This window comes from Zootoca vivipara, chromosome 17 (genome assembly GCF_963506605.1).
Source record: "Zootoca vivipara chromosome 17, rZooViv1.1, whole genome shotgun sequence".
In the NCBI taxonomy this organism is placed as follows: domain Eukaryota; kingdom Metazoa; phylum Chordata; class Lepidosauria; order Squamata; family Lacertidae; genus Zootoca; species Zootoca vivipara.
This window is the reverse complement of record NC_083292.1, coordinates 32,087,380-32,104,156: the sequence shown is the minus strand read 5'-3', so window position 1 is coordinate 32,104,156 and position 16,777 is coordinate 32,087,380. Positions and strand designations below refer to the sequence as shown.

Here is a 16,777-nt window from a genome sequence, read left to right as displayed (position 1 = left end):
ATTATGATCGCAAACTACATCTCCCAGCATTCTTTGAAGGAAGCCGCAACTGTTCAAAGTCGCACCATATCGCTTTTAAGTGGAAGTTTGCATGTGGTCTTAGTTTACATATTGAATTCCATATTCATTATGTTAGTAGTTCGTCCATTTATTTCATTGCAAAGGAAGCACAATCCAGGGGGAGATAACTAGCTACGTGTCATTCGCAAACAAAGCAGCAACAGCAGCCGATGCTGATCTTATTTGCTAGAATAATTTATGTCGCAGTCCCGTACCTAGAAGCCCTGTTGCAAACGGACACCTACTTCTGAGCAGGCACATGTATACCATTGCATTGCAAGTTAAACCCACAACTTAACACACATTTAACTAGTGCACATTCAGCTTTATGCATATGGCAACAATTTTTAAAAAAATTAAAGAGAGGGCAGGATTCAAGGAAAAGTGACTTTGGCAATTGGCCCTCCAGCTGTTTTGGGACTACAATTCCCATAATCCTTGACCACTGGTCCTGTTAGCTAGGGATGATGGAAGTTGTTGTCCAAAAACAGCTAGAGGGCCAAGTATGGCCACCACAGAGATTTAGGCTTCAGGCATGATCCCAAGAACGTAACTCCCATGTAAGTGGCAGTCTTAATGCACAGTGAATTCTAATGAATGCCTGATATTTATCTCCTGCACAGGAGGAGACCTACGTAGATTTCACAACTGCCTGAATCAGGCCTGAGTCCTCAAGCTTTGCACTTTTATGTACCCAAATAATGGGAGCGAGAAATAAGCCCAGCCACCCCCAGCAGTAGGGCTGATAGATATATTTTTTATTATTAGCAGACATCTATGAAATAGTTATATGAAGAACTGAAGGGTGGTGGGAAGGAAGCAGGCAGGGGACACAAACCCCACCATCCAACAGCAGGACCAAGCCAGCCTACAGAGCATCTCAGACACCTTCCCCATAATCTTCAGACAAAGCAGGGAACACTTCCAAGCACCAGGGGAAACCTCAAATTGCACAGGAAGGAGGAAGGCCAGGGGCTAGACACCTGCTTTTCCAATCGCAGCAGCGCATGCTCCTAGTCCTCAGTGAGGCCTTCTCTAGATGGTGCTCAGCACAGAGTGTGTGGTGCTTGCAGACCAGATAGATATAAGCACAGAGGAGCAAGTCCATTCCACGCTGAACCAACACAATCGCCCCCTTCTGTGTTTCAACGCAAGAGACCTGGATCTTGTGCCAAGAGATTCGTCAACCCCACTTCCAGGCAGTTAGCAGGGTAAGAACCAAGGCTGCCAGCGGAGAGCAGCACTTTGGGGCAGGAGTCCCACAAGCCGAGGAAAGACGAAGTCCCCTCTGCCTTTCTCAGGAGACATGGCCGAGAAGCTTGGCTGCGGCAGTGTGGGCGCTGGAGATGCAGTCGTTGACTGAGACACCCTCGTAGGAAGCCCCGACCAGGCTGAGAGGCAGCTTCTGCTGCTCCAGGTAAGCCGCTGCACTCTCTAAAGGAAGGGGCAAAGGGTTAGCAAGGAACATATGTCGCTGCCTTCTTATACCAAGTCAGGCCATTGGTCCATCTAGCTCAGTACTGCCTGCACTGACTGGCAGCGGTTGTCCAGGGTTCCAGGTGGGAGCCTCTGCCAGCTCATTTCTTGCAGCCAGGTGCATGCCATCCCTTCCGCTGAGTTACCACCCTCCTGCATTCAACTATTCCGCCATCATTCAACTATTCTGGGAGAAGTCGAGAGAGCCACACACAGAGATCAGAAAGCGAACAGCGTCACAGCTCCACAGAGAGCTCCCTCACTACAGGGAGCCTATACAGCTTGCCAGAAGTATCCTTCTTATGGAAAAAGGCTCTAGCCTTTCAATTTGCATCACCTGTGGAAATGGCAAAAATGTGTGTGTCATCAGAAGGATGCATCCTGGCCCAGACACCGCATGCCCTGCTCCTTTGGTTTGGTCAGCTGTAGCTGGAGTTCAACATGGCAAGCAGAAAGAGCTGTGCTGCGACCCACCTGGGGGTCCTGACCCCCTGGCTGAAGACCTGTGCTCCTATATACATAGAAATGAAAGGTGTTGCTGCGCTGGGCTGTTTGTGTATCTGCTCTCTCTCTCTCTCTGTGGAACTACACACAGGGGGGGAAACGCCATAAATAAGACAGTAATTAAATCGTTCTAACGAAAGAAAGAAAAAACCACTATGCAAAAATCGCTTAGAATTTCTTTTGCTCTCTGGCGCCATCTGGTGTTGCATTTTTTAATAACGAATTCAAAACATTATTTTTTGACCAATGTAGCTGACGCCTAACTCTCTTTCCTGCTTTCTCTCTCACACTCACACACACACATATTGGAAGGCTGCATAACATGAAAATAGCTGAATTAAATTGTTCTGATAGTTAAAAAAGAAAGGCCTACCTATGTGTTTCCAGTGGCCGAGTGTATACTGAGGAATGCAGGCCTACAGAGATAGGAAGAGGCAAAGGGGTTTGCAGCTGGTCTTAAGCAACTCAAAATGTTTTCAAACAAATTGGAGTTATATATAAAAAAGAGATCCTGTACCCCTTTATCTTCTCCCCTTCAATACCCCTCCCCGACTCTTTGTCTCTCTGCCACCCAATGCAGTGCCCTCTCCTCTGCTTCTTCCACACACAAGACACAGAAATTGAGGCTTGGACAGCAAAGAGCTGAGTTCAAATCCTCACAGCCTCCTCAAGCCACCAATTCTCCATCTGAACCATGGGAATAACCAGCACAGCAACCGTGTCATTATGAAAGCAACATGGACGATGGATCAAAGCACCCTGGGTCTTAACCTCTGCCCAAATTCTGCCTTTTTAAAGCTCTCCATTTACATCATGCTGTAGTGCACACCATCTTGGCAATCCTCACAACGACCCTGCAAGGGAGGTGGAACACTACCCTCCCCAAATTGCAGAAGCAAAAAAGAACAGCAGCTTTGTCTAAGGCTCCCCAGCCCATTCACCACCAGAAAAGTGAATGTAACCTTGTTGTTGGTTTTCATGATTTAAAAAAAATAGTTGTTTTTAACTTTTTAAAAAAACACACACACTGATAATTTCATTTTCATTCTGTTTGTCAACCATTTTGAGGGTTTCTTCTTTGCAAGCAGGGCATACATTTTGTGAAATAAAGGAAATCAACGTCATCGTAATAAATCAGTTCACTTTTCTCAGCTGGTTAGAGCATGGTGCTGAAAAATGTCAAGGTTGCAGGTTTGATCCCCGCATGGGATCATGCCTGAAGGAGCGTCTCCACCCCCATCGTTCTGCCCGGACACTGAGGTCCAGCGCCAAGGGCCTTCTGGCGGTTCCCTCGGTGCGAGAAGCAAAGCTACAGGGAACCAGGCAGAGGGCCTTCTCGGTAGTGGCACCCGCCCTGTGGAACGCCCTCCCACCAGATGTCAAAGAGAAAAACATCTGCCAGACTTTTAGAAGACATCTGAAGGCAGCCCCGTTTAGGGAAGCTTTTAATCTTTAACAGACCATTGTATTTTAATAATTTGTTGGAAGCCGCCCAGAGTGGCTGGGGAAACCCAGCCAGATGGGCAGGGTATAAATAAATAAATAAATAAATAAATAAATAAATAAATAAATAAATAAATATAATTATTATGACAGCTGCATATTCCTGCATTGCAAGGGGTTGGACTAGATGTCCTCAGGGTCCCTTTCCGATTCTGTGATTCTTGAACTTAATGGGAGCTGTGCATCCAGCTGGAACATAGAAGAATTAATTTGTGGAATTAAGACTGACACACTCCCCCCCCCATCTCTCTGTCTCTCAGCTCCAGAGTCTGTACCTTCTGCACCTTGACGATGCTGCGAAAGGGCTCGGCTGAGACCCCCAGGTGTTCTTTAACAGCTGCCTTGGCACGGCTCAGCAGCACAGCGTGGGGCACGGTGTCCGGATCTCCGAGCCCCGATGTAAACCACGCACCGCCCAGCATCACCTGGGCAAAAGGAGTGGAACGTTAAAAAGCTTGTTTCCCATCCTGAAAGCTGCACTGACTTCTGGGACCCGTGGCTCATTGGTACAGCACCCATTTTGAACTGCAACTCCCAGCGTACCTGAGGCTGATGGAAGCTGGAGTGTCCAAAAGGGCTGTGTTGGCTGGGCTGAGGGAAGGCTGGATGGTGGTTTAGTGGCCAGGGTGGGTCAATTTCTGCAGGACAGTTCCCACGTCCAGCATCCTAGAGCTCCCCCCCCCCGATGAGCACGATTACAGGGGCAACACAGAGCCTAAGGAGGAGGAAGCTGCCAAGCAGTGCCACCCCCTGGACTGTTTGTAAGACAGCCAGGAAATAGGGGCTGGCTCAGAGCCAGCAGAGGTTAGTGGGGCAGTGCCCCATCTGCCCTAATGGAGTAGCCTCTAAGGGCACCAGGATGACGAAGCCTGCATTAAGCCGTATTTAGAACATGATCCTACAGTGTGGGTGGGAGGTTAGCCCCTCGCATCCCACCGGCTCTTACTGTCAGGCGCACGCAAGGACCGCTGGATCCATCCTGCCCGGGGAAGGCGACAGAATCGTAGACGATGCCCAGCAATGAGCTGTCCTCAAAGGAGGGTACCAAGTGCCCAAATCCCTGGGAGAAAGAGATTGGCAGAAAATACACACAATCACACAAAGTGCAGGTTTCTTGATTTCTACTTCAACTCTGCCCTAAAGGTTCTGGGAAGAAGAACTGTTCAAAAACAAAACAAAAACACAAATGAAACCCATTCAAACAAACACACAGAGTATTTAAACGTATTCCTAATGGTTAGGGCCACTCTGAAGAAGGCCCTGCTTGGGGTTCCTGGCCAATCTCACCAGATCAAGGGGCAGGCGGGCACATGGGTGGGCAAACCCCCTTGAGAAAATAGGGGGAGGGCTGATCACAGCCTTTTGCAAGGACATGCAAGGACCACTGGCTGTAGTTGAAGTTAACATTACAAACGTACACTCAGGAGTTCTCAAAATGTAAGGCTTAATTCTAAACTTAAGCCCCTCACATCACTTCATTTCTCTGTGGACATATAGAAATCTTTCCTGTGACAGCGCCCTGGCAACTTTACCTGCTGAATTTCTAGCTGGCAAGGTCTCCCCACCCCCTTCTCCAACTGCATGTGAAGATTTTTGCCACATTTCCCCCTTTTCTTTGGTTTCAAAGCTGTTGCGCTCTGTGACACGTAGAAATTCACCTGGTAAAGCTTCCCAGTTCCCAAAGCAATAGATTTTACTATGGGCATGTACGGGTTTTCTCCTGTACGACACAACAGGGAACCCCCCCCCCCCAGAGAAATGAGAGACATTATTCCTGCCTGCATTACCCCTTAAAGCTTCTCGCAATGGGAACCGGCAAGCTTCACGTTTTGAGCATGGGGCATTGAAAAAGCCTCTTACCGTGACGGGGAGATGCACATCTCTATACTGTAGGTTCACCACCCCCACAGAAACAGCCCGGATGGCCAGTAGCTCTCGGGCAAGCGGTTCGGCCCAGCCGGGGAGCGACTCAGCAAGCGCTGGAGAGAGAGAAGAGGCAGATTGAGTCTATTTAAGGTTGCCTAGGATGCAATATGGTCCTTAGGCAAAAATGGGTCCCTGTTCCAGGACAGAGGATTCTCCTACCTTGGGCAGGCAAAGCGCTGACGATGTGATCTGCCTCCACAATGCCATCTTCAAGCGCTATCTAAGGGAGAAGCGTAGAGCCAGCCTCAGTCAACATTGCGCCAGCCGCAGAAGGGTCTCTAACACAAGGGCAGCGATCTACTGTATGGTCAGCCAGAAAGTCCAACCCTCCTACCACCACTACAAATGACCACTCAGAAAACTGTGGGTGATGTCCCCAAGTTTAGCCTTGGCACCTAGCCCAGCGCTGGTTACTGCAGTACCCAACACGTTGGACTAGGACCTGGGAGACTGGGGTTCAAATCCCCACTCGGTCACGAAGATCACTGGGTGATCTCTGGCCAACCATTGTCTCTCAGCCTGACCTACCTCACAGGGTTGTTGTGAGGTTAAAATGGAAGGGGAGGGCCATGCATGCCCCACCCTCCATGAGCTCCTTGGTGGAAGTGGCGAGATAAAATGCAATAATAAAAAAGTAGGTCGACTCTTGAGTATGCTTTAGTTCAGGCATCCCCAAACTGTGGCCCTCCAGATGTTTTGGCCTACAACTCCCATGATCCCTAGCTAACAGGACCAGTGGTCGGGGAAGATGGGAATTGTAGTCCAAAACATCTGGAGGGCCGAAGTTTGGGGATGCCTGGCCTAAGGCCTACACATGGTTACAGGTGCTCCCGCAAGGAGATGGCGCCTGGTTTATTCATATCACTGTGATTTATTATCGTTCATCATCCCACTTCAGTCCCTCCTTTCTTCCAAGTCTCTCAAAGTGGAGCACATGGATCTTGCCCTCCTCACAACAACCTTGCGAGGCAGGTTAAGCTGAAAGGTAGTGGCCCACAGTGAGCTTCATGGCTGAGAAAGGGATATGAACCCACATCTCCCAGGTCTTTGAGCCCAACACTTTAACCACAGCGCCGCACGTGACTTGAACAGGACTCTGCGGAAATATCGCAAGAGGAGTGGGGCGAAATTCCTCCAGAGCGGCTGAGGGGAGATTTCTAGAGAGGAAGCTACCCTATGCTCCTTTCTCACTCCGCACTGGCACTTTTCTTACCTTCCAGGAGCCAGACGCCGCCCTCTCCAGATGCTTCACACGGGCACCGCAGTGAATCTCCACCCCACGCTGCTTCACGAAACCCTCCAAGGCTTCGGGGAGAGTCTCCATGCCGCCACGCAGCGACCACTGGCTCCATCGCTCGTCCTGGGCTCTGCGGATCAGAGGAGAATCCACAGGGGGGCCTTTCCCTAAAAGATACGGAAGTTTGATATCAGAAACTTCTCTGTGTTTCCTTCCCTTCTGAAACTGCAAAACATGCAACCCCAAAGGCTCCTTTCTTTTTCTCTGGTTCCCCTTGGCACCTCACCTCCACCAAGGGCCATGCCCAAGATGACAGAACGGTGCCTCCGCTCGGCCTGGAACAGCGCCGGGAAGCAGGAGCGCACGCTGAGGGTCCGGCAGTCTCCGGCAAACACCCCCCGGCAAAGGCTGTCAATGATGATGTCGGCCAGCTGTGGAGATCAAGGACACAGCACTCAAAGCAAGAAAGCGGCCACCCGCCCTGATGTTGGGTGCGGCGCTTTTTAAAATCAAGGGTGGGGTATCTCAGACCCTGGGGCTAAATGTGCCCCCCTAAACCTTTCTATCTGGCCCTCTGGAATCTCCCACAGGCCACATCCCTCTCGCTGGTCCTTGGGTGTTTTTGCCTGGCTGGAATGTGTCTTCCAACTTGGATCAGGCCTCTTATTTGCCTGGATGGAGGTTGATGATAATAAGAATAATAAGAATAATAAGAATACCCCACCCATTTGGGCGGCTTCCAACACATATAAAACATAATGAAACAGCAAACATTAAAAACTTCCCGATACAGGACAGAGAGGGGGGGAATGAGTGTTATGTACAAACTAGTTCTCTGCGCAACGGTAAAGTTCACATTTACTGCTCTGCACACTTTTGCCTCTGGCCCTGGCTCAACCCTGGCATGTGGCCTCCAGAAGGTTCTCCTGAAGCAAATGTAGCCCTTTGCCTGAAGGGTGGTGGGAGACAGTAGCCCTGTTCTTTTATGGACAGGATATCTTTGAGAACAGCTTACCCTGACCCTGTTGGGAGGCTTTGTGTGAGAGAAATAGGCAGGGCAGGGGAGAGCAGTGGGACCCACCCTTCTCTTGGGCCCTGTGTGGAGCTGATAAGATAGACGGCCCCCGCCCCACCCTTGGTCCGCTTCTTCTTTCCCCCCTGCCCTGTGCTAGCCAAAACAAAACGCCCCTCCATAAGAAAACCTTCCTGGCTCACTCCCCCAAATGAGCGTTGCCACATTTCCTCTCTGGGCACGTACCTCCTGGCCAAAGCGACGCCTCACGAAGGCGTGGATGGTCTCGTCTGTTTCGGAGCCGCGGGGGGACATGAGCTCTTTCAGGCCACTCCAGACCAGAGGACGGGTGAAAGGAGGAACCGTCCGCATGACGCCACTGGAAATCGCCACCCACAAAACACAGCAGAGAAATGATCACCTTCCATGCTTAGATAGGAGGGACGGGTTGATCTCAGGGCTCCCGAGAGCCATCCCCAGGGTTTCCGGAAAGTACCTGATACTCGAAGGGAGTTTATGGAGGGCTCCGCGGACGTAGAGGAAGCGGTTCTTGGCTGCTGGGTGGTCCCCAGGGACAGGAAGGACATCTGCGTCAAGGCCGAGTTCAGAGACCTAGAAAGGAATCACAACCCCCTTAACCCCAGTGCAGATGCTCGATTTCAAAATAGCATATTATAGCAAACATGATTGCTTAGGGGGTCTGTTCCGCTCCCAGAGCAATGTGGATCTGAAATGATTTGCAGTCTGTGGGGCTTAGAAAGTTGATAGATAGATAGATAAATCTTTATTCGGCTATAAGCCGACACCACAAAAATAAATCAGACGTAAAAAACAGAGATACAAATTTCCAACACATAAATAGAGTAGATCTGTGGGATTTCACTACAGCATTCGGCTTAGAAAGTTGACGCAGAACTTTCTAAAGATAAAACGACCCATGACCATTTGTAGACGATGATGCATGGATCCATCAGGGCAGCCAATGTGGTCCAGATCAGGAGATGCTTTTGGGGAAGTGTCATCGCTGAGTAGCAGAGCATCCACTCCCAGGTCCAAACCCCGGTGGCCTCCCAATTTCCACCATGCTTGCTGGGGGCTGATGGGAACTGTAGTTCAGCAACATCTGGAAAGCCAAAAGGTTCTGGCACCTGATTTATGGCTTGAGGCAAACCAATTCTGTTATGAGAATTGGCAAGCAGGTTCTTCTCTTGCCAGTTCTCAAAATGGAAGAGAATTCAAGAGAAGGATTAAGAGGAGATTAAAGAAGAATGAATTGGCTGCATGGGGGAAAGCAATGGACAGATGTTTGAAACAGGAGTGGGAAACCTTTTTTTTTTAAAAAAAAGCAATTGTATTAAATTAAAGTAATTTGGACTGATTTGTAATAATTTGGAAAACCAGTAATAAGAGAGAATTGGCAAGCAGGTGATTTCAGTAGTAGTCCACTGGATTTAAGTATGATCTGTCTCTGGGTCGTGGCCACGTTTTCAGTGACAGGTTAGCATAGCTGGGAGGATCTTGCCAGGGATATATCATAGAATTGTGGAGTTGGAGGGGAACCCCGAGGGTCATCTACTCCAACCCCCTGCAATGCAGGAACCGATGACCCTGAAATTAAGAGTCTCATGCTCTACCGACTGAGCTATCAAGGGCCTCAATTTACCAATTTATTTTATTTCATACAACTGATATACTGCTTGATTGTAAAGGGCTCCTGATTTACAAAATACGTACCATAAGGAGGGTGTTCTTTCCCACTGCCCCAGCAGGGCGGATCCCTCTGGGCCCATGTTCAAAAACTGCCCCGTCTTCTGTACGTGTGGAATGGATCCATCCTCCGAGACGGCTGCTGCTTTCTAAAAGGATTACCTGGACAGAGAAAGGGTGGGGTGTGTGTCAGTGTTTTAAAAAAACTCAGATATATAAGCTAATTGCCAAATGGCACCTTAAATCTAGGTTACGGTCACCACAATTATTTTTACAATGTAATCATTATTATCATTATTATTATCATTATTGTTGTTGCTTCTGCCCTGGAAAGCAACTTTCTCACCAATTTTGCTGCTGCGCAGGTGGTATGGTAGCAGAAAACTTTTCTACGTGCCAGCCAGAAGATGGAGATGTCAGGCACCAAGTTGGCAACAGGACATCTCCATTTGGTCGCAAGTGGACTGTTCGCAGTCGCAAAATGCGCTTGGGGAATTTTGAACACTAGTGTGTGCATGAGAATGTGACCGAATAGCATCAAATGGGACCCATGTTTATCAGGATGCTGGGCTGACTATTATCAGAACCATCTTCCTTATTTCCTTTTGTTTTTTAATATGAACCTTATTAATTTCTCTCTTTAAAAACATAAACACTCAACTTACGCACACACTTTTACAGACAAAAAGAACAATACATTCTGAAGATCTAATCATATAACCAAAAATGCAATCACAAAAAAGAATAAAAAACAAACAAACAAAAAACAAAAATTAGAAAAAGTAAAATCATTCATTTATATCTTCTTTTAACTGACTTCCAATTATTCTCTCTGTAATCTATGTATATTCACCTTATTGTATCGTATCGCACAACTTTTATCTTCCATTTATTATAATCTCTCCTTAAATTCCATTTAGGTTCAATCTTAGTCTGCCATTAGAATTTAGATATACCATCATTCTTTATGTACTCTATAAATATCCTCCATTCCTTTTTTATTTTTTGTTTCATTTGTCCTCTAATTCTTCCAGTAAATTTTGCTAGCTGCGAGTATTCCTTCATTAAAACTTGCCAATCTGTCGTACTGGGTAAGTTTTTGTTTTTCCAATTCCTTGCAATCAGGAACCATCTTCCTTGTTTCCTATAGGCCAGATCCAACAAATGGGTTCTGCTATAAAAACCCATACAAGAGCTTCCACAACAACAACAACAACAATTTTATTATTTGTACCCTGCCCATCGGACTGGGCTGCCCCGGCCACCCTGGGCAGCTTCCAGCATATACCAAAACGTAATAAAACGTTAACTATTAAAAACCTCCTGACACAGGGCTGCCTTCAGATGTCTTCTAAAAGTCACACAGTTCTTTATTTCCTTGACATCTGACGGGAGGGCGTTCCACAGGGCGGGCGCCACAACCAAGAAGGCCCTCTGCCTGCTTCCCTTCCCTTCTCACAGTGAGGGAACCGGTGGAAGTCCCTCGGAGATGGACTTCAGTGTCCGGGCTGGACGATGGGAGTGGAGACGCTCCTTCAGATATACAGCGCTGAGGCTGTTTAGGGCTTTAAAGGTCCACGCCAACACTTTGAATTGTGCTCGGAAATGTACAATGGGGCTCCCCCCCCCTGCTCTGCTCCCCTTGAATCCCCCAAATTAGGTGTTGAGAGAAAGTCCAGAACAGCACCCAGGGGGAGGAGAGTTTGTTAAGGGTACTATTAGCACATCCCCAATTCCCCTCACAGAGCTGCAGTTCTGAGGTCAATGCTCAGCCCTTCTTGCTAGGGAACTGTAGCTCCTAACAACTCTCAGCACTCTTAACAAATGGCAGCTCCCAGAATCCTTTGGGGGAGGGGAAGCCATGCCTGTTGCGACGAATGTCCCCCTCTCTATTACTAAAATGCAACACAGGAATCCAGAGGTGAAGCCACCCACCCTCTTCTCCCGCCGCCTCCAAATAAACCCCTTTATTCTTGTGGGTTTATAAGTAAAGAGACTCTCCTTCCAGCTCACGTGGCCTGGTATAAAAAACAAAACAAAACTTGAGGCTGTTTGATAGAATAACCTCCTGCCACCAGTAAAGGGTCTCACTCGGCTTGATGACACCCCAACTTGTTGACACCCCAGGTCATCTTTCTAAGCCTCCTCAGTGTTACTCTAAGACACAAACTTTCGCCTCTTTTCCTGAGGTAAGTTTTGTCCTCTAATGAGTTACTGTGAGTCCCGATACCTTGCTGGAAAAATAATACTTCTCGGCACAAAAGAGAAGAATTTTATTCACCTTAGAACATAGTTGTTTCTTTAACATTTCATGTGTTTATAAGCTATGTTTCGGTTGTAGATAATCTCTGTCAAACATTTAACATCGAGCCTTCCTGAACCTCATCTACATCACCACTATCCTGGCCTCTCAACTTTCTTCTTCACACCTACCCACTCCCTCTCCTCAACTGACAAAACCCACTGCTCCCTCCTTTTAAACTGGGAACAGTCCCGCCCCCACCAGAATGTTATGTCGGGTCAGGCTGGAGGTAGCTTAACTCTTTTCCAGCCAGGCAGGAATATATATTTCAAAACCGTGTCAATCCGTTACCCCTGTCTAAAGCTGTAGCCTTGGTCCCCCGCACACACAAAATGGCCAACTTAAGCGGCAAATGCAGTGCTGTTTCCCTCCGAGCCTCACCCTCCAGCAAGCAACAGTACCTCACAGAGAGTCCCACACTCACCTTGGGTGCCTGGGGGCTTCTGGCGAGGTAGTAGCAGGTTGCAAGGCCGCTCACCCCCCCACCAAGGACAGCCACGGTCCTCTGCATTGGGATCCTAGAGAGAGTGGGGCAAAGGATCCGATTACGTACAGGGGGTCACCCACAACACCATGCCCCCACAAATTATTATTTTTACATTTATTATCCCACAACATTCATATACTGCTTGGCTGCAATGAAAACCTCAAAGCGGTTTACATCTCTTCCTCCAAGGAGCTCACAAGTGGCATCCATAATGACAGCCTCCTTCAGTTCTCACAACAACCCTGTGAGGTTGGCTGGGCCAAAAGATAGCAAGTCCATGGCACCTCCAACACCCATACATTTAAAGCACTTGGCTTCCCCCAAGAGAATCCCAGGAAGTGTAGTTTACCCGTCACAGAGCTACAATTCCCAGCATCCTTAATAAACTACAGTTCCCAGGATTCTTTAAAGGCAAGGCATGGATGTGACCCCAGTCAAACTGGAGAGGGAAATGTGTACACTTTGAGCGCCTCAGAGAAAAGATGGGAGGCGTGTGTGTGTAATAAATAAATTAGATTTATTTAATATAAATATAATAAATAATAAATAGGTAAAGGTAAAGGGACCCCTGACTATTAGGTCCAGTTGTGACCGACTCTGGGGTTGCGGCGCTCATCTCGCGTTATTGGCCAAGGGAGCCGGCGTACAGCTTCCAGGTCATGTAGCCAGCATGACAAAGCCGCTTCTGGAGAACCAGAGCAGCCCTCGGAAACGCCATTTACCTTCCCGCTATTTATCTACTTGCACTTGAAATTGTTGTCCCCACAAAATACCTCCCCAGCTCATATATTTACTTGTAATTGAAAGTTTCCCATTCCCAAATGAGTCTCTGCAGCCACTTCCGGTTTCATGGTTGCCATTACTAACACAGATGATAATACATTTTTCAGCCCACACAACGCAGCCTGGAAGCCTTCATGAATGCGGCTTGCTAACCAATTGTTGCACAACCTGAGGCGCTCAGCAAAGTAGCCAACATTTAATGGGGTTGTGACTACACAATATATTTAAAGCACATTTACTCAGCCAAAAAATCCTGGGAAATTTAGTATGCCTTCTCACAGAACTACAATTCTCAACAACATTATCAAACTACAGTTCCCACGATTTCTTTGGCGTGTGTGTGTGTGTGTATGTGCGTGTGCTTTAAATGGATGGTTTGCATGCAGTCTATATAAGGTGAGTTCAAGTGATCACACAATTCTCCTGTCTGGTCACCCCACCAACCACACCTGCCTAATTTGGAGATTGCTCTCTTCCCTCCCCCCATTCACTTTACTGCATTATTTGCACCTAGCCAACCTCACCCACTCCAGTGCCCCCTGTAAAGACCAGGGATTATTTGTGATCACAATGAAAGCCTTGAGTGGCATAGTGGTTAAAGTATTGGACTATGACCCGGGAGTCCAGGGTTCAAATCCCCACTCTGCCACAAAATTCGCAGGGTTGTTGCGAGTTTAACATGAACACCATACTTCAGCTCCTTGGAGGATATAAATGCAGTAATTGGTGAGTAAAATGCATCACAGAAACTCTTCCCAACTGCCCCAGAACCTCCCCAGCAAATACAGGTGGAACTCGGAAAATTAGAATATCGTCAAAAAGTGCATTTATTTCAGTAATGCAACTTATTATTTTTAATTTTTCTTTTATTTTTTACAAATGCATTCTTTTGGAAATTCCACAGTAATAAAACAAATAGTTACAATAATGCAAAAATAAACATCTCTATTACATTTCATTAATTACATTCCATTTATAATTGACCCGCCTAACGACAAATAATTACAAAGTAATTACAAAGGCTCGACATATCTTGCTTTGCATGTCATGCATCTATCTCATACATTGGTTTCACCTTTTAAGTTGCATTACTGAAATAAATGCACTTTTCAACAATATTCAAATTTTCCGAGTTTCACCTGTATGCCTCCCAACCCGTCATCTGATGACTTTTCTCTTCCTGTCTGTAACGTGCACCCCCCCCCCCCCACGATATCTTACCCTTGGAACAATTTACTCAATTCGCCCTCCTGTTACCCCACAACCGGTTCTACAACGCACCCCTTAAACCTAGATCGAGGCCTCCTTTAGTTGCCATCGATATAATTTCGCTCTTCTCTCTAATAAACACACACTCCAGACCGACCCACCTCGTTTTACAGCGATTGACTCCTCCTACACCAATATGTCCTCTACTCCACTCTCTGGCTGCGTTCACACGAACGCACCAGCGCAAAACACACGTGTACCACCCACCCCTAGTCTTCGGGCGACGTCCGGCCCCTTTACTCTGACGGCTGCACGTTGCATCCACTCCCCTCTTTTTTTTTCTCCTTCTCGTCCCCCGCAGCTGAGCTAAGGGCTCCTCCCCTCCGCCCAGGATTGGCTAATAGGGACAATGACGTAAGAGTTCGGACGACTCGGCTGCAAGGGAAGGGGAGGCGGGGCGAGTGGAACGTTGAGCATTCTGTAACGATTCCTACTTACACGCACCGCCTGGTGGGCGGGGCCTGGGGCGCTTTTATAAGTGATTGATGGACATCAGAATTTAAAATACTCAGAACTACCCGTTCACAAAGGTCCGTATAGTTAAAGCTATGGTTTTTCCCAGTAGTGATGTATGGAGGTGAGAGCTGGACAATAAAGAAGGCTGATCGCCGAAGAATTGATGCTTTTGAATTATGGTGCTGGAGGAGACTCTTGAGAGTCCCATGGACTGCAAGAAGATCAAACCTATCCATTATGAAGGAAATCAGCCCTGAGTGCTCACTGGAAGGACAGATCCTGAAGCTGAGGCTCCAAGACTTTGGCCGCCTCATGAGAAGAGAAGACTCCCTGGAGAAGACCCTGATGCTGGGAAAGATTGAGGACACAAGGAGAAGGGGACAACAGAGGACAAAATGGTTGGACAGTGTTCTCGAAACTACTAACATGAGTTTGACCAAACTGTGGGAGGCAATGGAAGACAGGAGTGCCTGGCGTGCTCTGGTCCATGGGGTCACAAAGAGTCGGACACGACTAAACAACAACAACAACAACAACAACAACAACAACAACAACAACAACATAAGTGATTGATAAGACATCAGAATTTAAAATGCTCAGAGCTACCTGTGTCTGTGTGACTCAAGAGGAGGTATCAAGTTCAAGGATTCACGAGGTGGCATTAAGCAAAACACACTCAGCCTCAGTGTTCCCCATCTGCAATATGGGCACAACAACAGCCTACTTTACAAAGCTGTTGTAAGGACAGCAGCTAGATAATGCATGGGATTTGAGTATGGCATGTTGAAGCTTAAATCTCCCAGGGTTGTATCTAACTAGTTGTACTAAGAGTAAACCCACTGAAATGAATTCATCTTTGGGTTTCCCTGGGCAAAGCAACAAAGTTACTTATTATTAATAATAATCTACTGTCCATCAACTAGCATTGGCTATCATAATTTGTGTGCAGCCTTTCCACACCATGAAAAAATGACATAATTCACTGTTACAAAATATAACAAAATGTAAACAATAAAAAACAAGTTAACAAAAACAGCTCCTTAAGAAATATACAATAAAATTAAGCAATCCCCTTGTAATTCATAAGGTATAATAATAAAATGCAAACAGTCCCAGTAACAGTGAAAATAATGCACTTCTAAATAAAATCTTGACCCCAACAGAAGCCCCTAAACACCACTGCCATTCTGATAATCTCTAGGATACAATTCTCTCTCTCTCTCTCTCTCTCTCTCTCTCACACACACACACACATTTCCTTTGTCTCCTGTGTTAAAGACAATTATATTTTAGTTCACAGAAGTCTTAAATAAAGACAAATGACACTCTCAGGGCTAGGGAGAAACTTTTTATAAACACACCAGATAATTTTAAAAAGAAAAAGTAACCCAGAGAGAGATGCACACTCCATCGCTGGGGCTTCGTGTATCCCAAATGAGTAGAGATACTAATTGGACTCTGGTGGGGTCACCCCAGCAACCAACTAATGCTTCCAACAGAGTGTTTTGCCCAGGAATCAGTCGGGCTTCATTCTGCTGGCACAAAAAGTACCAGTGTTTTTGTTTTGCAAGAAGAAAACATGTGCCTGATTCTAGATTACACAGAACTCTGTGCTAAGATGTAAGCATTATGTTACAAACACCCACACACACAAAAAAATGAACACACTCACACCTATAAACCATTTCACAATTGGAAATAAAAATGATAATGAAGTACCTTAATTCTTTCTCATCCAAAGGGACCAGTGCCTGAGTTTCCCCAGCCTAAAGGTCACCCATGGGACGTGGATGGCGCTGTGGGTTAAACCACAGAGCCTAGGGCTTGCCGATCAGAAGGTTGGTGGTTCAAAACCCGGTGACGGGGTGAACTCCCATTGCTCGGTCCCAGCTCCTGCCAACCTAGCAGTTCGAAAGCACGTCAAAGTGCAAGTAGATAAATAGGTACCACTACAGCGAGAAGGTAAATGGCATTTCCATGTGCTGCTCTGGTTCGCCAGAAGCAGCTTTGTCATGCTGGCCACATGACCTGGAAGCTTTACGCCAGCTCCCTCAG

The 16,777-nt window shown here is 47.0% G+C and overlaps 1 protein-coding gene across 2 annotated transcripts; it reads right to left on the bottom strand.

Moving 5' to 3' along the window:
- Positions 1-797: 797 nt before the first annotated feature.
- PPOX (protoporphyrinogen oxidase) lies at positions 798-14,591 on the bottom strand. Of its 2 annotated transcripts, none has more exons than XM_035098197.2 (13): positions 14,368-14,591; positions 12,152-12,245; positions 9,453-9,587; positions 8,215-8,330; positions 7,965-8,097; positions 6,993-7,137; positions 6,683-6,873; positions 5,629-5,689; positions 5,404-5,522; positions 4,490-4,603; positions 3,819-3,968; positions 2,414-2,456; positions 798-1,494 (listed from the first exon to the last, which is right to left on the bottom strand). In XM_035098197.2, the coding sequence occupies exons 2-13, from the start codon at positions 12,236-12,238 to the stop codon at positions 1,358-1,360; spliced, it is 1,431 nt and encodes a 476-aa protein (XP_034954088.1). In that variant the 5' UTR covers positions 12,239-12,245; positions 14,368-14,591; the 3' UTR covers positions 798-1,357. The 2 variants fall into 2 exon arrangements, with proteins under 2 accessions (XP_034954088.1, XP_034954089.1); XM_035098198.2 differs by lacking the exon at positions 14,368-14,591 and adding an exon at positions 14,279-14,355.
- Positions 14,592-16,777: the final 2,186 nt, after the last annotated feature.

Excerpts from the sequence above, each read along its gene's own strand:
- PPOX (XM_035098197.2), bottom strand. The coding sequence starts at position 12,238 with ATGCAGAGGACCGTGGCTGTCCTTGGTGGGGGGGTGAGCGGCCTTGCA. Across the intron at positions 7,138-7,964 it reads GGCGTCGCTTTGGCCAGGAG|CTGGCCGACATCATCATTGA; the intron begins GTACGTGCCCAG and ends TGATCTCCACAG. Across the intron at positions 2,457-3,818 it reads GCATCGTCAAGGTGCAGAAG|GCCTGCATTCCTCAGTATAC; the intron begins GTACAGACTCTG and ends CTATCTCTGTAG.